The 24344-nt window shown below is 40.4% G+C and overlaps 1 protein-coding gene and 1 long non-coding RNA gene across 22 annotated transcripts in view; one reads left to right on the forward strand and one right to left on the reverse strand.

Moving 5' to 3' along the window:
* The window catches only part of clasp2 (cytoplasmic linker associated protein 2), a 66702-nt gene extending 44530 nt beyond the window's left edge, over nucleotides 1–22172 (reverse strand). For 11 of the 21 annotated variants that reach the window (XM_082521766.1, XM_082521760.1, XM_082521777.1 and 8 more), the window contains exons 1-6: nucleotides 21192–22169; nucleotides 11418–11496; nucleotides 6143–6246; nucleotides 5501–5592; nucleotides 3510–3585; nucleotides 2635–2732 (exon numbers count right to left, since the gene is read on the reverse strand). In XM_082521766.1, the coding sequence (XP_082377892.1) occupies nucleotides 2635–2732; nucleotides 3510–3585; nucleotides 5501–5592; nucleotides 6143–6246; nucleotides 11418–11496; nucleotides 21192–21389 (647 nt within the window). In that variant the 5' untranslated portion in view covers nucleotides 21390–22169. Of the gene's footprint in view, nucleotides 1–153; nucleotides 173–2634; nucleotides 2733–3509; nucleotides 3586–5500; nucleotides 5593–6142; nucleotides 6247–11417; nucleotides 11497–21191 lie in introns of those variants that run through there. The other 10 variants (XM_082521774.1, XM_082521761.1, XM_082521775.1 and 7 more) reach the window with 5 other exon arrangements.
* Nucleotides 6160–8539, forward strand: LOC309699013. Its single transcript, XR_014274234.1, has 3 exons — nucleotides 6160–6274; nucleotides 8170–8348; nucleotides 8460–8539. It is a non-coding gene; the product is annotated as an uncharacterized lncRNA (long non-coding RNA).
* Nucleotides 22173–24344: the final 2172 nt, after the last annotated feature.

The raw sequence follows: 24344 nt of genomic DNA on the forward strand, positions 1-24344 counted from the left end.
GGAGCGTGTGTGTGAGAGGGAAAGAGAGAGGGGGGAAGCCAAACGGCGAGAGACCAAAGCATGCTACGGGCATGCGACAAAGCACCACCTACTGTCACGCATACACACTGTACACACAAACGCCAAATGAACAACCTAAACAGCAATACGTACAGTAAATTTCCAGGAAGCGTCTTTGTGTGTCTGTATGAGCAGGAGAGAGTCAAATGGGCCAGTTTGTGTGACAGACAGCAACGAGATTCAGTTACCCTTTACATAACCTCCCTCTCATACACAGACACACACGTACTCGTCAGAGGGGGAGGGGCTGTGTGGCTAACAGCAGACAGCGCTGCTCCTCCCCCCTCAGTGTCTCGCCTTCTCATCCCACTTGCACATGTTCCCTCCCTCTTCTTATTTCTATCTTTTATCTTTTTATCGCGGCCATTGATAAACACCTTTGTCCAGCAGAGGACTCATGTCCTTCAGGTAACTCATCTCCAAATCAAACCACATGAGGCAGGCCTGATGAATGCTCACTCAACCAGCATTTGACCTACTTATAGGAAGCTGCTGTCAGATGGTAGCCCCTTGTTCTTACCAGTAATGGACCCAAGATTACAACTGTACTTCCAGACACAACGCCAGTAAATAAGCCAACTGTAAAATTAAGTTCCACTTTCAGGTTTCTTCATGCACCATTGTGTCATTTGAAATAGGTTTGTAATTTCAATCTAAGTCCCATTCACAACACCTGATCACCAAATCCAAGAAGTGTTTTGGCTCGTGTCAGCAGGTTTAACCTGTGTCTAAACATCTGATCTGAGGTCATAAGATATGCACATCTATATGTTTATTTCACTGAAAATTGATTAGATGAAATTACTTATTATGAATTATTTCAAGTTAGAACTGGAACATTTTGAGACTGTTGTAAGGGGGGGAATGTATTTAATTATACAGATAATCCCATCAAAATTCAGTGTCTCATTTACAACAGAGAGCTGTTTCAAACAGAAACTTAATTTTGGGAAATAGCTTTTAACCATTTATCTGGCACAGTCCAAAAGAGGTTTCAGATTGTAATAATCACTTGCCTCCACGTATCTTTAAAAATGTGTGCTTGTTTGGTATTTAAGGGATGTGGACATACTCATCCAACAATTATTCCTCTTTTATGACTTCATCTTTCTGTCCATTATCTAATGCCAACTCTGCAGAGTTGATATGTCATCAAGTCAGCAAGATCCTGGCCAGAGCTTTGCTTTCCACTAGGTAACCCTTTGGGTTGCTCCATATGAAATCAATTATTAAATAAACAAAACAATTTAAATTGAATTTTTTTTAAAAATCCCACTGTACAATAACATTAGTATATTAGTTATATTAAGTTACAACCCCTCAAATTATAGGGGTGGACATTTTTGTACTTTATAATTTGCGTTTGCGTTATTTTTTCCAAGCATTACACGACACTTGGAGTGGTTGTGAAACTGATTTGGCTGCAGTTTTTAAACAGAGCTTTAATGTGTTTTCACTCTGAAACTTTCACAACGATACCTACTGTAATGTTTTGAAGCCTCAAAAATTAATTAGTAAATAAATGCATAACACAATTTAAAAAGCACAAAATTCTCACATACCTCTATGGGTCTGTAACTCAGACAACTTTCATAACATGAAGGTAAAAATTTAGCATGGCTTCATTAAACATATGAACAAAAAACACACAATGCAATTCCAACAGCTTTGCTCCAGGTTTTGTACTAAGGCTATTTGACTATAGCTGACCTGAAGCTGACTGAAACATCACAAATGAAATTAATGAGAGTTTTGATCAGTAAAACTGCAGTATTGTAGATATTCTCACCCCTATTCTTATACAAACTATACAAAGTAATAAAAACTGGTTTGGGAGATTCGCGATACATACAAAACATATATATATATATACACACATATAAAATTCACGTGCAGAATTCAGTAATAATTATACACATCTGTTCAGGAAGAACAAGCGCAGGCTGTAAATCACTGCATCTGTCAGGCCTTTAAATGAAGGCAGACAGCCACACCACTCTGTAAATCCCACACATTCAGACAGTGTGTTTACACTGGAGACGGACTGGCTTAATATGCACAGCACATGACACATGACCACAGCCAGCATTCACAGACGCAAGAATCATACTGAGCAGATACAGCACTGGCCGTTGCTCGACTCTCACACATGAGAGAAAGCAGTAAAAAGGGGGCAGAAAGAAGGGGTCATTGGGTGCTCAGAATAACCTTCAACCCTGCACATGTAGCCAGGACGACCAAAGCGGGACAAACCCCCACATTAAACCTCTTCTGATGACTCGAACACAGTTTTTCCAGTTTTTACCCCCATTTCTGTTACTCCACCCAACGCCTTTGTACCCCGTGGCTGCACCCTCTCACCCTCCTCCCTCATTCAGTCGGCATTGTGCTCTGGATGAAAGTGCCTCTGTGTGTCTGAAGGGCAGAGTGGTGCATGGTGTGGCTTGGGACAAACTGAGTGCCAAGGCCACGGGACTCCATAGAAACACAGGCAACAACAAACTCAAAAAATAAATATAAAAATAACAATAATTAAAAAAAAAAAAAATACTACGAAAAAGAACAAAAACTCACCGTGCAGCTGGAAGTCCTCTCTTTCCAATGTCTGCTCTGACCTTCTCTCCAACGTGACGATAAACATCCACCAGCGTTGTTATTGATGCCTCACGTACCTAAACAGCAGACGTTCACCAATTTAATAACCCTCCACATATAAACACATGGAAAGAGATTCAAGTGATGGGTTAACTAGCACACTATAAAAAAAATGATCTTTGTGTTTGTTAAGACTGAGATCGATTCTCCCTCATAATTCGACAAAGATTAGACTCATGCTCATAGACTAAGAGACGCAAACATGCAAACACACTAAAAACTAAACCCGTGAGAGCCCATACTCTTCCCTCCTATGGGAGCCATATGATTTGCTAGTTATTGCTGTAAACACTGTTGTGATTGGCTACAAAGATATTGTTGAAGGGATTCTTAGCACCCAAGGGTAGGCAGGCCTTTCTAGGATGTTGATTGGCCAGGACAGTATGTGGGTAGATAATCATTGGGTAGAAGATAGAAGCAGATTTCAGCTTTGGGGTGCAACTCTGCAGGAGGTTAAACCAACCTCTCTCTATTCCTCACACTGACACACACACACACACACACACACACAGCTAATACTCTTGTGTGGTTTAACAACTGGGTGCTCATGATTCAGCAGTGAAGCTGGGTGGTGGGTACAGAGCCCATCTCCTCACTAATAACAGTAATAATCAGAGAGCTGCCTTAAGATGAAACCCAACCCACTTTGACTGCTGAGAGCTGAACAAAAAGGCTTATCGACAAACTGGCTCAACAAAAACAATGACGAGCCACGCGCAGTCAAAACAAACACACACAAAAAGGTACAATTTTCCCCACCATCATGTAATCATGTATAACACTGCAGCTCTTACCTGTGGGTTTTGGTCTCCTGTCAGCGAGCAGAGATGAGGAACTATTTTACTGAGGCTCAGCGGTTGGGCTCCATACCTGAGAGTGTGAAACAGAGGCACAAGAGGAAACGTAAAAGAGAGGTGACAGTTGCCAGTGATAAATATAATTATCTGGTGTTCTTTTACAATGGAAATCTTGCTCCGCTCATTGAAAATATTTTTAGAAATTTGAAAAATATATCTATTCTAAGGCAGACTGATATTTTAGTAGCCTGTTATAAGCTACAAACACTATCTACAAACCACACACACACACACGCCTCAGAAATTTAACATCACACAAATATAAAAAACATTAGTAGACAAAGATCGTTTCTTAATTTCTTCTGTTTTGTCCATTCCAGTTATGTAAAAGAACCCCCCCCCCCCCCCCCCCCCCTCCAAAAAAACAAAACAAACCCCAAACAAACCCACGCTTAGCTTTCAGAGCACTAACTGCAATACCATGCACTGTTGGTGTTTTCACAACTCTCTGAAACTCCACTGATGGGCTGGAGCACCAGAGAGCACCCCTAATAAGATGAAAATAAAAGCTGCAATAACGTCTTAATTATTTACATTGACCCAGTCCTCTAAGAGGACAAGTGGACCAAAACCACACCCTCCATGCACAACAGACCCACCTGATCCACTCACCCTAGAAGTAAAGAGCTCAGGTTTTAAACTTTTAACCTGTCTGTATGTTCACTGTGTACTTAACAAAAAATAGAAATAAGTGAAAACCCAGAAGCAGCCCATTTCTATGCCATGTTTTACTCATTCTACTCACTCATTATGGATGCCCGGGTACGTAAAGCACACATGCTCAGTGTATCTATTACATAGCAGCTTAGCATTTAGCACAACAGTGTCACCTTCCATTAGCAAAAAGATGCTAAAATTAGCACAGCAATTCTAATAGTCTAAATTTGCTCTGTGTGTGGGTGAGCTCAAGGTGGAAAACAGAGTAAAGGCCAAACCACACAGATCTCGACTGCTGAGAACAAGCAGCAACAAACAAGTACCTGTACAGACAGAAGTGTCCCTGTAGTCCTACACACACAACCTGTCGTAACTACAACCTGCCGTCCAACACCTTACTGCCCAAATCTGAATAAAAACCAATTGCAATGAAATCAAAAAGGTTAAAACCCATATTTATTTGAAAACAGTAGAAATGCAAGAGATAAAAGACTACAACTGAGCAATGTTATTTTTTTGCTTTTGTTTTTTTTTTAAAGGTCATTTTTTACCCCTCTGCCTCCCAGCAAATTTCAAATTCCTATGTTGCTTTCTTCTCATTTACTGCAGTGACAATATTGACAAAAAACCTGACCTCTGACCTTGAGGTCAAGGTCACCGGGATTGAAACTCTTCTGAGATTTTTAGTAAATGCACATATTGTTTATGTTTGAAACATCTATGTGACCTTGTTGTCAAGTCATTGCATTCACAAACTTAGCTATCCATGCCACCCGTCCGCCTGGAGGGGTGACGACAATACCCCAAACAAGCCACACTTAAAAAGAGTTTGTAAACAACTCAATTTTAGTAACTGATATTTTGTCTTTAAAACTGCATCCTGCTCTAGTCTCATAACATATTTTGAAAAGGGACAAGCTAGTGGTAGGTGGGGAAATGGGAAGAAATGTGCACCACCTCAGAGTCACACAAACAGTTAAGAGGATTAATCCTGGAAAGTCGGAACATGTGTGCTCCTTGAGCAAACAAAATAGGTCATGGAAGGTGGTGGTAATAGCTCTGTGCAGCCCTCACTGAGCCAAACACTTACTAACAGAGCTTGAAAGCAGCGTAGGATTGCATAATCTGTGTTATATTATCCACCACATTATGAACTTACTTAAGGATTAAAATATGAGATTTAACACACAGAGAACAAAAAACATTGCCTATGCTTAATAAACTTGCCATTTCATTCTGGGAGCATTACAGATAAAGGAGAAGTTACTCACATGTTGAGCGTGGCACTGAGACAGAGGCAGATTCCTTCTCGAGAGCGGAAGTTCTTGTGCTTTAAACCAGGAAGCAGCCTTTCCCAAACATACTGCATGAAGGAGAACAAGAAGGATAAAAGTGTGAGCAAGAGTAACAGAGAAAAAAAAAGAAAAAGAAGGGGTGTCAGTAGGTCATCATCATCATCAACTCATCATTGGATGAGCAGTTTATGGAGTACAGAAGAGGGCACAATCTATGGAGATGAGCACGTGAGGCATGTGTAAATAAAACAAAGCATTATGGAGTAACTTGTGTAATTCCTCCAATATCCACAAGAGGGGGTGGATAGGTAGAGTGCAGGCCCTCTGTAGTTTTTTTTAATGCATTACTAATATGGAGGTGGCTTTAATTTGCCTGTATTTTTTTCTCTGCTGTGTCACATTTTTAGAATAACTTTTTCTAGAATAACTACAACTCAATATACATGTCTTGTATAAAATTTAAATGACATTTGACAAAACTGTCTTCATCTTACATGTGGTACACTGGAGAATTTACCTGTTTAGGCAATTGTGTGTGTGTGTGTGTGTGTGTGTGTGTGTGTGTGTGTGTGTGTGTGTGTGTGTGTGTGTGTGTGTGTGTGTGTGTGTGTGTGTGACCATTGGTGAGGCAGTCTGTTCCATGCAGCGAAGGATGAGGGCTTGGCTGTTCTCCCTGACCTGGTCCTTGCCATCACCCAGCCTGTCCACCAGGGCCGGCAACACTACACACACAGAGAAAGGGAGTGGGTGGTGAGTAAGAGTCTATGAAAAACAGTTCACTGTGCATGCCGCACATGACACCGAAACTCTACAAGATTTAAAAGCCAAAGATATTTAAGACAAACAAAAAAACATTGCTGTACAAAGTTGAATGTTCATGCTTAATATCATATCAGTGTGTCTGATAAAAAAGGGGAAAAAAGGAAAGAAAGCTTAAGTAATACAACCATCAACACCGTAGCTTTAACTAGAAAAGGGGAATGAGAGGGCAGCAAATAGGAAATGGACCATGGCTAAAATAATGTCAAATGCCCCCGTGTCAGAGAGGCTGATGTAATGCAGTGACAAAAGAAAGCCCTTTCAATGCTGGAAAACCAAGCTATGAGAACTGCAAGTTACTCCAATTCTCCCAATTTAGGAATAATAATCTTTGTACATCTGTACTCTGAAATTGTTTTTTTGCTAATAATTATTAGTCCCTTTCCCCAAGCCTATCAGGTCTGTGGGGGGTAAAAAATTCCAATCACCACAGTTTGTATGTGGGTGTGTGTAGTGTATTTGGATGACATGGTTTGTGTGTGTGGCATGTGCGTGTGCAGTCTAGCTGCACCCTGTTTGACAGGACTAAGCTATAAATAAATCAAATATGGATATTTATTTATAAACATTCATATTATTTTATGCAAAAAAGGTCAACAGGTCTACTACCAGGACAAAAACACTCCACCAGCTCCCAAACTTTTCCAAAGCAAAATAAGAAAAGGAAAAAGCAAACAAAAAGGACAAACCTCACAACCTTGTCCACGCTTCCATCTCCATTAACCCCTCATCAACCCCACATACCTGCTCATACTCACAACAATAACAAACTACTGCAACTTAAACAGTGACACTAATTCATGACGTACTAGTGTACAAGCACAGTACTGCATTTTTAGAACACCAACGATAAAATATGACACCAACCTCTGATGATGTTATCGAACAAACGTGCTGTTAAAGTTAAATAAATTTTGTTCTATCACTAGCTATCACAATTTGCCCCACCCAACAAATGGATGGGATTGGTGCACTGCTATGCAACATAACCCTGGGCTGTCCACAGCTTTGAGACTGTCATTGGTGCACTGCAATTTCAAGAAAGAAAAAAAAAAGGAAAAAAAGGCAGGACTTTTTTATTTAGCAGTGGAGGTCAATGCTACAGAGGCTTTGGATACACTAGTTGTCTTGTTTAGTTGGGTCACTTCATTGTTATTTTAATTAGTTGGATTTGTTGCAAAGAAATACAACATACAATAAAACCAACCTTTAATTTAAGTTAAAAACTGCCACATACATATAATCTTACAAATATATTACGTTACCTTTGCAAATGGTAAATACAAATTTACACAGATGCACCTCAATTTATTTTGAGTTTTCACAACACAGATTGGACTGGTCAGCTCTTTGGTCAGTAAACTACGATCCTACCAAATTTCTTAACTGTTGGACAACTGATGGTTGGACAACTGTTATGGTTACACTCATAATGAGAAAGACAGTACATCAATAACCTTTCAGCCAAAACAAACAAACAAACAAAAACAAAACAACCCCAAACACTTTTGCAGCAGTTTTCATTTTAACAGCTCAGCTACCACCAAGCCATATCCTCTGAAAACTGTAAACCAACTTGTCTGTGTTAGAACATTTAACACTTCAGCCAATGAGTGTCAGAACTGATATATTTCCAAATGTTTAATTTTATAATACTTTTTTTTTTTTTTTTTTTTAAAGAGCACACACATCCAGCAAGAGTTTTACTAACTCCATCATCCAAGGGCAGAAGCTGCTCCTCCTAAACCAACTAGATATGAAGCCTACTCCCTTACAAAAGGAAAAAGGGCTCAGAGTCATATGTTATGATTTCACTTCCCTTTCAGTGAATTCACTTGGAACAAAACATACAGTTTGAGATATTACAACGACACGTCCTGGCTGAAGACACCTCGAGTCACGCATATGACCTGTGAAGACATATGCGAGGCCTCCGCCTGCACATGTACCCCTCTGATCACAGTCACCCCTCAGTTGTTAGACTCTGGCTGGCTATCTACTGCAGGTAAACTCTTTTGTCCACAGACTCTAAGTCAGGCCCTGTTGATGTTAGCCAAAACTACACAGTTGGCATGTCGGCCACATGTGAAATGTTAACTGCATGTTTTGTTGCCAGGTTCGGTGCTAAACCTTGGACAATATCATCCCCAGGTGTGATACGAATCCAAAGCCAGAGCTGGCTCTCACATGGCTGCAGTTCTGCCATCTATCCCCAAGAGAGCAACACATCTGCTGCTGTGGTTACGCTGCTGTGAATACAGCCTCCAAGCAAAGGTCCACCTTCAGGGCTCCAGAGAGACCTGACGCCTCAAAGGAACAACCTTCAGTCCTCTTAGCTATGGGACAGAGTTGAGAGGGGCTCCAGCAGCAGGGAGACACTCCTTCCTCCTATCTGTTGTTTTAGAAGGCACTACAGGTCGCTAGTCATCTCTGCACACTTTTGTTTGACTCTGTTATTTGAATGCTAGATTGTGGCCTTTCTGCTGGGTCTGCCATGCCCCAGGGTGCTGGTGGTCCAACTTCAGTTCAATGACTGCTCTGAGGGCCATGTATACATGTCTTGTACTGAATACGTTGAATCGAAATAAAATGTTATGACAATAACTTTTGTTCCCTGAAAAAGAGGACCATGATACAACATCAAAGCCCTTTTTCCATTAGTTTTTACTCGGATCAGCTCGACACAACGTAGTATGACTCACCATGACTCGTTTTCCATTACAATCCAGTACCAGCTAATGTGTGTGGGGTTGTTAGAGCAATGTGGCCATGCATTGGGGAGCTGCATTGTTTTTTGCAGCTGTTTCCTTCATTTCAAGGTATCAAAAGCGGCAGTTTTGATTTATGTGAAGGAGATGCTCTGATGGCTCATCAAATGAAAACACTGATTAGCCAATCGGTGGCATGCAGTCTGCTGATGTCACATTTTCGAATTCCATGGAACCCCAGTGGAGTAGGTGCTAAAAACAAAGTGCGTGGTATCGGGTACTATCACCTAATGGAAAACCATGAAAAGTGTGCTAAGCCCACCGAGGAGGTACTAATGGAAAGGGGCTCAAGTTGCAATTGAAGATGGGCTATCAAACTGAGGGATGATTATAAAAACAGGTGCATATGTGCAGGAGGGGCCCGACATATCTTGTCACAGGTCGTCTACCTTAAATGTAATAACAGAAGCATCTTCAGCCAGAACACAGAGGGGCATGATATCCCATACTGTACTATATACTGTGCTGTACCGCACAGTATATAGTACATATACATAGTACGTATAAGCGTTCTTATACTTCTGTAAAAAAAAAAAATGATATAGACACTTTAACACTTTGTTTGAATGTGCTGCTAACACAAGATTTTTATGTCTGTTTATGATTCCTTTAAGCTAGAAAAGCTATCAAGCGTATTCCATTTAATCTGGAGAGAATAGATACCCTGCCTTTTTATATATATTTTTTAAAATGACGCGATATATCTGTGTGCTGTTTTTAAAGATCTCCATCTATACAGTTGAGTAGTTTCAGGTTAAGTGCTAGACAGATTCAGCTCAGAAAGTGTAGAATGCTGTTGGTTTTCATGTCTTCATTCTCAACTTGGGCATCCTCAAAGTCAACAAACACAAAGGTTTGAATGGTCTCTCCCAAAATTTCTGTATTATATAAACTTCAAACCTCACTCTGACATTCATGCAATAATACACAACAAAATGGCATAACCCCGAACGCACGCACGCACGCACAGGAAAAAGACAAGATGACATCACTGTATCACTCCCCCCACTGATGTTTCACGCTAGGAATGTGGGTAGGAGTGTGTGTGTGTTTCTGAGTGCACATTACACTACCACAACAGCTGGTTGCCTTGGCAACAAGGACAATAACCTCAAACAGAAAAAGTGACAGCGGGGGCCATTGTTGCACATGACTTCATTTCTTTCATTAAAGATGAAAACATACACAGGCACACTTCTACCGAGCAATCTAACTGGCCAATCACGTCTCTTCATTTTTTAGTCGAGAAGAAAATATAATTATGTCAAAGTAAAGTCCTTCATGATGTGCATGTTTCACTTCCTTTTCCACTTAACACAAGGGAGCTACTCGGAAGTGAAGGATGGTCACTGCACAGTTTTAAAGAACACGAACACACACACACACACACACACACACACACACACACACACACACACACACACACACACACACACACACGGAGTAATTGCAGCTGCCCTGTGCAATAAGTCAGCCCTGTAGATCAATACAATCCCTCAGTCTCAATGATCTCATCTTCCTCCCCTCACTGTGTATGTGCGGGCGGGTAGGTGTGTGGAACTGTATGGGTGAAGGGAGATGCAGAGAATACAGGGAAGGAGAAATGGAACTCAGAAAGAAGGAGGGAGATTCCATGGTTGGCATTGGCTCAGAGAGATGTTTTTAGCGTCCATTCGTAACACACACACATCTGCATTCATATAAAGCTCTTGGATAAAGAGAGTGTGTGTGGTAGACTATACACAGTGTGACCAGTCCAGCCTTTACAGAGTAGCACAGCAGGCTTCAGCAGGTTTGCCGGTGACAAGAGGCAGTGTGGCTGACGAAGACAGCTGGTGACACCTTAAGGGCATCCACAAGGTCTGGCACCGAGCACCGAGATAACACAAATACACAATGGCAGAGCATGAAATCTGATATGAGATTTAGTTCCTGAGGTCATGAATCAAGGTGTGGTTTGGGGGTGTACTAGAGTGAGCTACAGTGGGCCTAAATATAGAGATGCATAATAGACACGGAGTGGTGCCAGGCTGCAGGGTCTATCTCAGAAGAACCACAAAGTGGAAGTGAGAGACAAAATGGAAGGACATATGTCAAAATGCCAAAGATTCACACGACATCTAGTGAAACTGACTGCTATATTGTTTTTGTTACACTTCTGAATTCAAAAGGCCAGACAAACACACTTCCTTGACTAGCGATTGCTGTTTACGATAAAAGAACAAAGAGATAAAGATCTATTTGCAGTGAAATTTAAAAGGACAACTTAAAGAAAACAAAGCATAGAGATAGATAAGATATCTCACCTGTGCCGAGGTATCCTTTAAACCGCTCTCCAATGCGATCCACAAATGCCCCACAGATATCTATCCCCAACAACGCCACCTACAAAACAGAATAAGAAAAATCAAACAGTTATAGCGGGCCACACACAAAAATTATTATATTATACATATCAATATACAGTCCGTTTTCTACATCAGTGACAGCAGTGAGAGGAAGAGAAAGGGGAGGAGGATTACATTCGATTCTGACATCCTGAATATTTTTTAAAGACCATCGAGGTTGTTTATTAAGTTTCTACTGACTCAGCAGACAGGTGAGACTGTGAATGATCCTTTTTCCATATTGAGAGTAGGGGTGGGAGGTATAAATGGTATACGATAGAAACGATATAAATTTGGCCAACGGTAGAGATTTTGACTATACCGCTCTACCACGATAGCGCATGTTGATGGTGTCATTAAGCTGCGCCTGTTTTGATCAAAAGCATTGCAGCAGCTACAAACAACATCATCTGCAAATTATGCCGGGCGACAGTAATAGCAAAGAGACAAAGCACTTTTGGAAAATGAGGAAAGCCGAAACCTGAGCTTCCTCCACTTCCCTACCCCTCATCAAAGCGTGTGCCAGATTTCGATGTCTCATTATGGAAATTTGTGATCGTTTTTTTTTCTCATTTGCCCCTAACCACCAGAAACTGTCACGTTAACTTTCATCGAGTGGAAAAAAGTTAGCGCTCAACCTCCAGCTTCACTGTGCTAACATAGCCGTGTAGCTAGCGATCGCGTAGCATCATTATATACGAGCTAGCCCAACTTCAGTAACCCTACAAACGTCACTGCTGTTTAGTTTTCTGTCTTCATTTATGTTGGAAGTGATAGCAGAGCTGTACGTTTGAATTTTTCAGAAATCTCTCAGTCAGAACATATATATATATATATATATATATATATATATACACATACATACATACACACACATACATATATATACATACACACACATACATATATATATATACACACATACATACACACACGTGGAAACTAGCGAGCTAACTTACTTCTGTTTTCATGGATGCCTGGATGCTAAACTTAATTGTTACATCTGGTAAAGCAGCAACGCTGATCATTTTATTAAAGATGAAAGAATTTACACAGTTTTTAACTCTCAGCAATGATGCCGAAGTGTTCGTTTGACTTTGGGACCTGAAGACGGAGTTTTGGACCCAGATTACTCCGCGAGGCTCCTGACTACGGTAGCCGTAATGCGCCGACAATCCATCAAGCGGTGCGGCTTCATAGCTTACCAAAGTCATACTAAAACATTTTTGACAGATTTCTGTGCGCTGTGTAGCACATAAAATCGGTTCGAGGTGAGTAAGCACAACCAGAATTCATACATAAGACACAGTCGATTTTTGAGAAAATTGAAGGATTTTAAGTGTGCCTTCTAGTGTGTAAAATCGCGATATATGTCGTTATGCACATGCTTCAAATTATACTGTGATATGGATTTTAGGCCATATCACCCAGTCCTGAGAATCAAAATCTTGCCCCCACTCGCTTTAGAGATGTAATTTAGGCCAGTCAGGCATTTTCCAAACCTGTCCGAGTCTCAGCTATATCACAAACACGAGAGACTACCAACAGAAACGGAGTACAAATTGGAAGTAATTCATTCTAAGCAGCTTAAGAGTGTAGAGGAAAAGAAAAATAAATAAAGACATTTCAGACATTTTAACGGTGGTGAATGAACATAAGTAAACCTTCCAAACTTTCACCAACATACAGTACAACCAGGGCTGTGCACTTAATCCAGTTTAAATCGAAAGACTCAATTAAAAGACAACTTAATAAACTTAAATAAAGTCTATTATTTCTCCAAACTATGTGAGTTTGCGTCTTAGATAATCATGCTCTGAATATCGACCAACATAATTGTGATTTCTGCCACAACCTAGTAGCTCCAAATACAACTACTTGCTTTTGAGAACTGATGATACTCGAGCAACCTCTATGTTTTGGTGATAACCCCAACATGGAACAAAAAAAGATCTCAAAAAAAGACTGTGATAATTTAATCACACAAATGCTTAATGAACAGTGACAGGCTGAGGCTCAAAACATGCTTGAATTGTAATGTATATTCTGTCGTTAACTCGGGGCTCAAACCGAGACAATGAGTGTTGTGTTTAATGGCTAACACCTTGCCGTTTCAAAGATAACTGCATGTCAACAGCTGCGGCACTCCTGGTTATGCAACACCCAGTCAGCTGTGTCCTCTTTAAACTACCTGCATAACTGCAGCTAATGGAGGTGCACACTGATATGCATTTTGAAAATCCGGTTAAAAATTATCCTGGAAAGAAACATAATGACTGAAGTCACAAGTGGAATAGAACGTGATGGCACCATTATTGTGGTGTGGGATTGTGTTCTCTAAAGTCACCTTTAATAGTCCTTCCACACTCTTCTCCACTGCCTCTCTGCGTTTTAATTCACCTCACAAGCAGAAGAAAAACTGGCCTGCGATATGATTCTTAGGGGGATACAGAGTTGTGTCTAGCGGTGGAGATGAGTTTTTCCACTGTGATCCTGACTAGGATCACATGCGCTGTGCTGCTGGAATGCTTGTTTTGGCAGTGCTGTGGTAAAAACTGAAGTGAAAAAAAAAAAATTAAACATGACTCTCTGGACTCAGTAGGGGAGTCAGACTGCAGTTTTTCCCTATTTTAGTCAAAGGAAGAACAAAGGCAGGTATCTACAGAAACAACAAGGGGAGCGATGAGGAAAGCATGAAACGGGGATGAGGGCCAAGTCATGACACACAAAGCAAAAATCACCTGGAGAAGAAACACAAGCCCTGGGTCAACATGATGACTCCGTCATCCTGACCTAATTTACAGGGAAGGGGGTGGCAAAGACAAGAAAAACACCAGGAAAAAGACAAAAACGGTAAAGGATGGAAACAGCCCCTGGGCCTCCCATCCCCCTCTTCCACTCAGCACCCCAACGAGCTTGGAGCCCATAACCATATGGCATCCTCAATGGGAGAGACAGAGGAGAAGACAGAGTATGAGAGAAGGAAGGGACTTGACATGAGGAAATGCTGGAGAAACAAAAAAGCCCAATTTCTGAGAAGTTTCAAGTCAGGTATGGCCTCAAAATACTTAAAAACCCTATACAATAAACCATGTGCATGTTTTTAGTAGCACTGACACCAACACATTTTCTGTATCTCCAGATTACAGGATTCAAAATGACGGGGGAGCTGAGGTATGTTGGAGAAAAGAAAAAAACAAACTGCAAATATATTTAGTGCCGTATGAATGGCTCTTTGTGAAGCCCCAGCCTGCTTAGCCTGCTGATACGCATACCAGGTACTGGTTTTACTCTGGATTCCAGTAAGGGTTAAAGTGAGTGTTTGATTGAAGAAAAAAAAAAGTGTCCAACGCTCACAGAGAAATAAAGACAGACACTCAAACCATATGATTACAGAACAGACGGTTAATAGAAAACAAACTGCTCACAATTTTTGGTAAATGAATGAATGTTTCAGTTATTTATCAAGCACAGATACTCAAAACTAGCTGGCTCTAGAATCTTCTCACACTGGTCGAGTTACATTTATATTATAACATGAATTCTTAACAGAGAACAGTGGTAAGGCAATAGAAAAGACCGCATATGTATCGGGATATCACCAAGCTAATAAGCAACTACAGCTCTACTCCGAACCATTAATCCAGTGATTATAAAGAATAAAGAAAAGGACCAGAAGCAGATTTAGACCATTGTCTGATCCTGCTCCTCAGAGCCAAGCTACTGTTATAGACTACAGTTCAACAGTTCCTGCAGCTGCTTCCCACAAAAAAGCGGCGATCAATTCCATTCACTGGACGGTGTTTCCTGTGAAGCACCTGCAGGAAGAAGCCAACACAAAAATAATTTTATTGCACAATAAAGAAAAAAATCTGAATATGGTGACACTGAAATGGACAGCGCCAAGTCGGGATCTGAATCTTAAATCTCCAAATTTATAATTTCCTTTAACCAATACATGCAGCTTTATCTGACATGTGTTGACAGCGATGTCAAACTAAATGCAGCAAAGTGATGTCAGCTAAAAGCATTTTCTATTGATGCTGTGTTCTGGATTAAATATAATACAATGGGTTCAATGAAGCTAAAAACTGGTGTAGGCCCACAGACTGTACATGACAGACGGACACAGCCACAAGAAAAATCACTTGCTTTTTTCTGGACTTATTTCTTAGACGAGTCCACAGTTTCATTTATTAAACCTGGAAAACTGTATGCTAACACAACTGATCACACAGCAAACCACATTAATCGTCAGATAACGCATCTTGAATACACAAACACCACAAACATGCTCTTGAGGTCCACATCAGTAACATGTCTCAGGCCCATAGGTCACTGCTTGTGTAGGTCTGCTCCCTATGACCTATAAGCAGAACTGATAATGACACAGGTATCACTTAAATATTACCAAATACTAGAGGTGGGAATCACCATACATCCCACGATACGATATTATTGCAATTTTTTAAAATATTTTGCGATATTCAGATTCTGTACATAAAGGTAAACTTTAGCAATATTCATTTTATCTAATATCAAAGTCTCGCACTCAGTCTTTCTCTCATTTCAGTCAGTTTTATTGTTGACAAACTGAACGGTTTGTATTACAGTCTAGTCCAACTTAACTGAATGCAACCATCTGGTACAATTATAGCTATTCTGAACTATGCAATATGAAAACTATGCAGCCCCTTCAGCAACTGAAGAATTTGAAAGTAAATTAAAACAAAATATAATTTTACATTAAATAAAAAAGTTTTAAACTTAATTAAAATAAAACATGTCTTAAATTAAAATAAGTAAACCGTCATGTTTATTGCTGCCAAAAAACAGTTAAACACATTTGGACAGTGAAGGAATGTCAGGATTCTTGCTCAGAAAAAGTATCAACATGCTCTGAAGTCAGAGCACAAAAACCTTTTTGTAACAAAATATCAATTTCTGCTGTCCCTGTATCGATACATTATTAGCAAATAAAATATCACGATACTTAGAGCTGGGCGATATAAGATTTTTTCATATCACGATATGTTTTTTTCATTTCAGGCGATAACGATATCTATCACGATATAAGCCAAATAACTATATTTGTAAGATTTAAATGTGCCGTTGCTCACAAGTAAAATGTGAAATAATCAGCAGCTTGTTTTTATTTAAATATTTATTTCCCATAATAAGTTCAACAGGGTAGATGTACTTAAGGAACATGAGACTTTTTCAGATAAATAAAGGCAAATATTGCAAACTACACAAAAGGCAGCCGCTAAAGCGTTTAAGTTTCAAAATAGAACAAACGAAACAGACTAAATTGTCAATTCCACTTAGAAACAAAATATTAATTCTAAAAATAAATCTTAGTTTGTTTTACAGAAGAACAGACAAAACTGACTAACTTTTGTCAATATCAAATAAACTGAGAACTAAAAGGAAATTCTCAATCTCTCCTTGTTGTATAGCTTAGCTTTTCTAACAGTTTTAACAGTTACTTTAGTCTGACAAAAGCCGAATGACGAATTAGCGCTTCCAGTCAGAGACTGAGGCTACGTCCACACGTACACGGGTATTTTTGAAAACGGAGATTTTCCGTTTTCGTTTTAAAAAATAATCCCGTCCACACATTAAGGCAGAAATGAAGGAAAACGCTGCTATGAACATGCCAAAGCAGCAGGTGGCGCTAGATTCCTAACCGTGCAGAAATGTTGGCCAATCAGAAGTCTAGAAGCCTTGGTGGGAAAAAGTAAACAAAGCTGGGGCATAGAAGCAGAACCGAGTCGTATGTGTGGAGGGACAGTAACTGTGTGTATATGTAAGCATTTAAACACTGCAGAGAGTAGAATTAACAGTAACAGTATTGTAGAAATTCATTTCACCGAAACAATAACGTGGCGCACAGTGTGACGCATGCACCAGTTTATTGTATTTCCAGTAGGGCTGCTCAATTAATCGAATTTTAATCACGATTACGATCTGGGCTTTCAACGATCATTAAAAATGACTGAGCCGATTATTAGCCCCTCCCTCATTTATCCGCGACACCTTAAAGGCCGGTCCGTGAAAATATTGTCGGGCATAAACCGGTCCGTGGCGCAAAAAAGGTTGGAGACCGCTGATTAAGAGGACCCGAGGGAAGCTCGGAAAGCTAAGCAGAAGTTATTTGGAGAGTGACTGCCGTTGGTTGAAAAGAGAGTTAAAAAAAAAAAAAAACTTCAGTGGTGTTGCACACTATTTTATTTTATTTTTTTTAAAGTCATTGTTAACCCTTTAAAGCCGGTCAGAGCTGCATGCTCCGTTTTGCATAACTATTGTTAAATCCCTGTAGAACCTGAACCGTGTAAGCTAGCGCAATAATTTGTTTTGCATATGAAACCGGAGGAGTTGTACTTACATCTTATGCCATCAGCTTGTCCTCGGTCACGGTTTCGTTCCACATATAGCTTTGCAAAAATTGCATAAAAAGCGCTTGCAGGAACAAAAACATAATATTCCAGAAACACGCTTTGCCGTTCCTATCAGCTGTTCGTAACCCTTCCCACAGTGAAATGATGCACATGCTGTTTTCTTTGCAAATTTGCATCATAGGATTGTTTTTTGTTTTTCCTCTCCAAAATAAAACTATGAAGACACTCAAAATAAATTTCCTGTTGTTGTAAACTATTTTTTACAACTTTATTGTATTTAAAGTTTTGAGGGATAAACCTCTTAAATTTCTCCAAGTAGAAATATATGTAAACAAAACAAAAGCGATTTTCAATTTTTTTTGTAGTTTATTGCACTTTTTTGCAATTTATGTAATTACTATGGACTTAATGCATACATATTATTAAAATATGGGCTATAACAGTTGTATTGATGTATAGCAACTTGAAATGCTCCCACAAATGGCACTACAGCATGTAAAAAAATAATATAAGCTCTGGTGGACTTGGTTCTATAGTAGGTCTTAAAGGGTTAAATAAATATCGTCAAATAATCGTGATCTCAATTTCAGTGAAAATAATCGTGATTATCATTTTTGCCATAATCGAGCAGCCCTAATTTCCAGACTTGCTTTCGGCACAATTTACAGTGCACGCTACTCTGTTTTTTGTCAGACTTGAAATAGCCGAAATACCTTCACACTACGGAACTTCTATGGCTCTTCCGTTCGACAATCTCTCCGGCATTGGAACCATCATCTGTTTTCTCTTCGGTCACGCTCGGTTGATTTTTCTAGTCGGCACACTCATTTCCTCCATGCGCTGGCTCCATTACCCGCTGGCTGCTTCCCAAACAAACACACGTGCGGCTTGGCACTTGTGCTGTACGTAACAAGTCACGCGACGTGACGCTGCGGCTGTGATTGGTTCGGCTCTGCGCTACTTAATTTGGATTGGCTGACTTTTTTTAATTTATTTTTATTAAGAGGACAAGAGCGGCGAGGTCTATCGCGATAGCTTAATTTCTCTATCGAGTAAAAGTTATATCGCGATACATATCGTTATCGTTCTATCGCCCAGCTCTAACGATACTACACAGTATCAATTTTTTCCCCCACCAAATACCATTCCTTATTCTAACTGTAGACTGTGGTTATGTTTCTATAGGCATCTATCCTAAAGCATAGACTGTAAATCATAAGTAGATATAATAATAATAATAATAATAATAATAATAATAATAATAATAATAATAATATTATATTTAAATGTATACTTATTTTACTGTATCTGTTTATCTTATCGAGATGTTTGTTTACCATATAGTATTTTAATTTTAGCTACATGCTATTCCACCTATTTAACATATTTGCCTGTTGCTCTTAACTTTATTTTCACAAAGTTGGGATAAATTAAGCTTTTCTTATCTTATCAACGCAAGCTTTAGTGTGTGGCATCTCTTACACTCCATTAGACACAATTCAAAGTGTTTGGACAGAGGAGTGTGGATCAGTTTGAGCAGTGATGGGTCATATGGACCTGCTCTCCATAAAGGCAGCATGCAATATTAATATTCTCTCTTCTATAGGCTCTCTAGCTTCTGTACTCTTCTGTAAGCAAATTTGATTTCCTATTCCGTCTACACAAACACACACACACAGAAAAGAAGCAGATGAGGCAGGGAGGCGAGGATACATTATTGAACTGATCAATAAGAAAAGGAAACAGTGAAGGGCACACAAACGCAGCCAAGAAACAGAATATTTTTTCCATTACTAAGAGGCACTTGATTGTGACACTCTTTGTGCCTGAAAGATCTCTGAAATGTATTTGTAGGTCTTGAGTTGTGTTTTCCACTCACGCTTAGCCTGTGTCTGACTCTAGTTCTTGTTTCCTTAAATGCCTCCTGTATTCATCTCCTCTCTTCAACTCTTTATCACCCCCCCCCCTCCCCCCACCCGCAACTGCTGACTCAGCATGTTGCTTACAGCTTAAGGCCTTCTACCCAACAGAGATCATGAGCATTGCTAAAAGCCTGCTGTATGAAGGTCTCTGGGGCTCCCAACTCACTTGCACATCAGTGCAAAGTGACTGATCTGAGCTCGAGTTACTGGCTGTGTCATCTACATAAAAGAACAAACCTAAACAAAGAAAGATGTTAGCTTATCACAGCCACAGGAGATTAAAAAAAAAGGCTATAGCACCATACAAAACCATTCACTGAGCATTTCTCTTCACTATTTTTAACAATAGCAAAAACATCTAACAGGGATACTAAGCGGACAATTGGTGAAGACTCCACAGCTGTTTTTGTACAGTGCTTCTCACAATACCGATTTCACTATTCCTAAAGTTTCCATGGTACTAAATGGAAATGAATATTAAAAGTTTTATTTAAAAGATCACAAGACCAAAATGACAATAAAGTCCAGAACACTTTCTTTCTCTAGGTGGGTGTCGTCAAATTAAAAATCTCTTCCAGAGGCTCAGATGCTTCCTTACGCTGAGCACACAATTTCCACACTCATACAGACTTTCTGAGTCCTGCATATCAGTGCAGATGAAACTAATCAGTCCAAAAAGCGACTCGAGAGTAATACTGCAGCATGGCTTTAAAAGGGATTTCCAGCTGTTATGACTTGCTGTCTGGACTGGTGTGATGTGCTGGCAGAAATGGCACATTCCTAACTCTGTCTGCAAACCAGCACATTACACACAAAATCCAGGACTTAAATAAGGAGAATACTGAGAAAATCTTGAAGAGAGAGGAGATCAAAGGAGAGAGAGAGAAAATAAAACATGGATCATAACAATGAATCTCCCAACCCCTCCCCCATCCCATCCAATGCTCCAGCAGTCTACAGTCCTAACAATGGGTCTCCTTAACACAGACACGCACACAACCAAAACAGCAGCACAAACCCAACAAACCACAGGAATGCCCCTCAAAAGCACTCCTCAATGCTTGGGTTGCATTTAAAGATGTCTGCCTCTTGTGCTCCAGGATTAGGATGTCATAAAGAATCACAGAGCCTTCTGCTTCTTGCCAGCGCTTTTGTTGGAATTTTCCAGTGCACACATTAATCTCAAAACATTAGACTTGGGTCTTCTTCATATCGTTAACAGGTCTTTAAAATGTTTTACATCATCTTTTGAAAAATATCTCAGTAAATGTCAGTGCTGTCTCTTCCCAGGTACCAGGCAAACCAGTGGAAAACAATTCACGAACAGGCCGAAGGAATGGCTCATACGATGACAGCTCAAGCTCTCTCACCTTGAAATTGCTGGAGTTCACCCATCCCGTTAACTCGTCTATAGTCTTGTCCAGCCGGGGTTTGTCCTGCTCTACGTCCGGGGAGCGATGCGGATCGTTCAGATAGTCAATAAGGTCCTGTCCGACCTGCAACCTGCGGGTAACATCTTTCTGCAGTACCTGCTGGTAAAAATACTCCATGTTGTCATGTTCCTCCATTGGGCACTCAGTGCCGTGCGGCCAGCCGCTGAAGCCGGCCGGAGACAGGAGACAGTGGTCGGTGGGACGGGGTGCAAAGAACTCGAGCTGCGAAGTGTAAACCCTTCAAGGGACAGCGACACCGTGCAGTCTGGACTGCCTCTAACTGATGTTTAGTCATCAACGTACAATCCCTTGCAATATATATATATATATATGTGTATAGATCAATGTAGCATAGAAATCATCCCTCCACTTTATACGTTACGACAAAGACGAAGCTGGCTGGTTTCCTTATTAGATACCGTTAACTCAGAGGGAACTTAAACTTGGCGAAACTTCGGGAAACGAATAACCGCAGTGGCCCTCAGCCGGTTCCTTTAATATAACCTCATCAGAAAAAAATAGCAAATATGCTTGGCTGTTATGCTAACAAAAATAGCACATAGAAAGCTAGCACGGCCACCCAAACAAATATGGACAGCTTCACAAAAGCTAGCTCAGCTAGCTACCGTCAGTTATCCGCAGGCCTCAGTCCGCTGCTCTATTCCATGACCGCAGGCTTTAAAGGCGTTCAACGGTCAGCTCCGTCCGGGGCAAAGTTGCACCAAACTTCCACAAAAATAGTTCAGCTCCAGTCCGGGGGTCTATGATTTCTCTTTAACCCAGGAATAATCGCTGCTGCCGTTAAAGCCGTTATTAGGCGCTGAAAGCTGCGCGTTGCCGGGGACTGCAGTTCACCAGGAGGCGCAACCGATCAACGATCAGGCCGATGGGTCTTCGGGCACTGCACAGCCAGCCTGCATAATGCCTGATGTAAAATGTAAAATAAACAAGTGCACTGTGAACCACATCCGTACTAAAATAGGGAAATATATACGCTTATTAACTTAAGATATATTTTTATTGATTGTGGCTGGTTAATTTCTATTCTCTGTTCTAGAAACGATAAACAAAATTACTGTTTACGTGTGGGCGTGTCCGCTGTCTACACGGCCCTCTGCTGACATCTAGCGGCGTCACGGCTGCACAGTCTCTATTCAAATTGCTGCAGTTTACTATGAAGTAGGTCTTTCAGATAAAAAACAAAATCTCACACTGCAGAGACAAAGCACAGTTACTATTAGTCACCTTTATTTATTTATTTTTTTAATTTATTTCTTTTTCTTAAACATAAAACTGTTAAAACGGCTGTCAAACAGGGCATTAGTATCACAGCCAGTCGAGTCAGCTATGTATCTCAAATCCATCCAAGTCTTCCTTGACCTTTCCATCTGGTCTCTCTTGTTTCAGTCCTATCCATTGTCCTGCCAGTCTCCCCAGTCTTTGAGCACTTGGCACTACACGATACTTATCAGTCTCTTGTTTAACACGATATTAAAAGCTGCTTTTGTTTTGTTGCATTTTCAGTGCGTGAAATGATGGTGTTCATGCCCCGTACGTGTGTAATCAGGCATGACGAGACATCATGTTGAAATCCTGTTGATCTAAAGAGGTGCGTGTATACAGTAAAATTAGCTGTTGGTTTGTGGGGTGTGACGGGATTTCCAATCTCTGCTTTTCAAATTACCCCATCACATATGTTTTGTAGGATTAGATGAACCAGAATTTGTCAGGGATCAATTACATACATTGACTGGCAAGTTCCACCAGACCTGTATAACAAACTAATTGCAAATTACTACTCGCATGATTCTTTAAGTCTTGATGACAGCCAATTCATTTATGTTTCTACATCATCTGTAAATTAACATTTACACAAAGCTAGACTAAATGAACCTCCAAGTACATAAATTCATGTGATTGTCAATAAAGTTGAGGTGCCTTTGTTCACAGTCTCATACTTATCTCTAAACAAATTTCCTTTTTGCTTTTGAAGCAAAGTTGCACCAGCGTCAGCCCTGATCCAGACACACACAGCATAAATCTGAATAGTGGGTGTCACAGTCCAGTTTAAAAACAGTTGTATCAGTGTTACTAACCTATTCAGATTCAGTTTAGTAGCTGTCTGAATAACAGTGGGACTGGAAACCTACTCATGTAAACAAGTTAGTCTGTGGCCGCTAACCTAATTGAGGTTGTAAACAAATGCTTAAGTAGTAGAGTAGAAGCTAGACCACAAGGGCTACTGACAGGAGGATTGGATAAGGGCCTGCGAGCTAACGTATCCGCGCAGTTCACGGGAGAGGCCACTCATCCCAGCAGCATACAGTGTCAATATAATGCTTTTAGACACCAAGGGTCTGAATCATAGGTCCTTTTTTTGTAACACAGCAACAGTTTTTCCTTTTACATCTCAAAAAGAAACACAAGCGTATCCTCCTCTCTGAATAGACAGGCATGGACAATTACAATAAGCACTGAAAAAGAAACCAAACAAAAAAAAATATTGGCTTTCCCCAATTTTTGAGTGAGTTGCCATAAATCTTTTTTCCCCCTCTCCATTGCAAAACATTCTCTGTACAAACAGAATTAAAATGTCAACATAGGTTTCCCAGATGCACAAATATGTCACATGTTCCACTTTGTACTTCCTGTTTTGTTTTTTTGTTTTTTTTTTCTCCAGCACTGCAAAACTGAGCCAGCTGTGCCAGAGCTTCACTGTTCGTATCCAGAAGAATCTGTGGCTTTTACCCACAGTGCAGCGCTCCACTTCCTCCGTGCTGTGCGTCTATTGGTCGAAGCAGAATGAATCACAGGATGGTCGTGTAGAGGTGTCATGTGATCAGCTGAGATGATACCTCTCCACAGAGAGTGTCCAACATGAAAATATCTTTCTTTTCTTTTTTTTTTAAAAGTTTGAACATGAAGCACTGTAGTTTCACCGTTTCACCCTCCCACCCCACCTGCAGCTGTCCAGATGCAGTCCTTTACCCCCGCAGGTGGGGAGTCAGAGATGTGAGGGAGAGCAGAGTGGAATGGAGAACCTGCTCTGGTCTTCACGATGAGAAAGAGAGCACGAGACAGAGAGAGAAA

This window comes from Aulonocara stuartgranti (genome assembly GCF_965226115.1).
Source record: "Aulonocara stuartgranti genome assembly, chromosome: 22".
NCBI classification, from domain to species: domain Eukaryota; kingdom Metazoa; phylum Chordata; class Actinopteri; order Cichliformes; family Cichlidae; genus Aulonocara; species Aulonocara stuartgranti.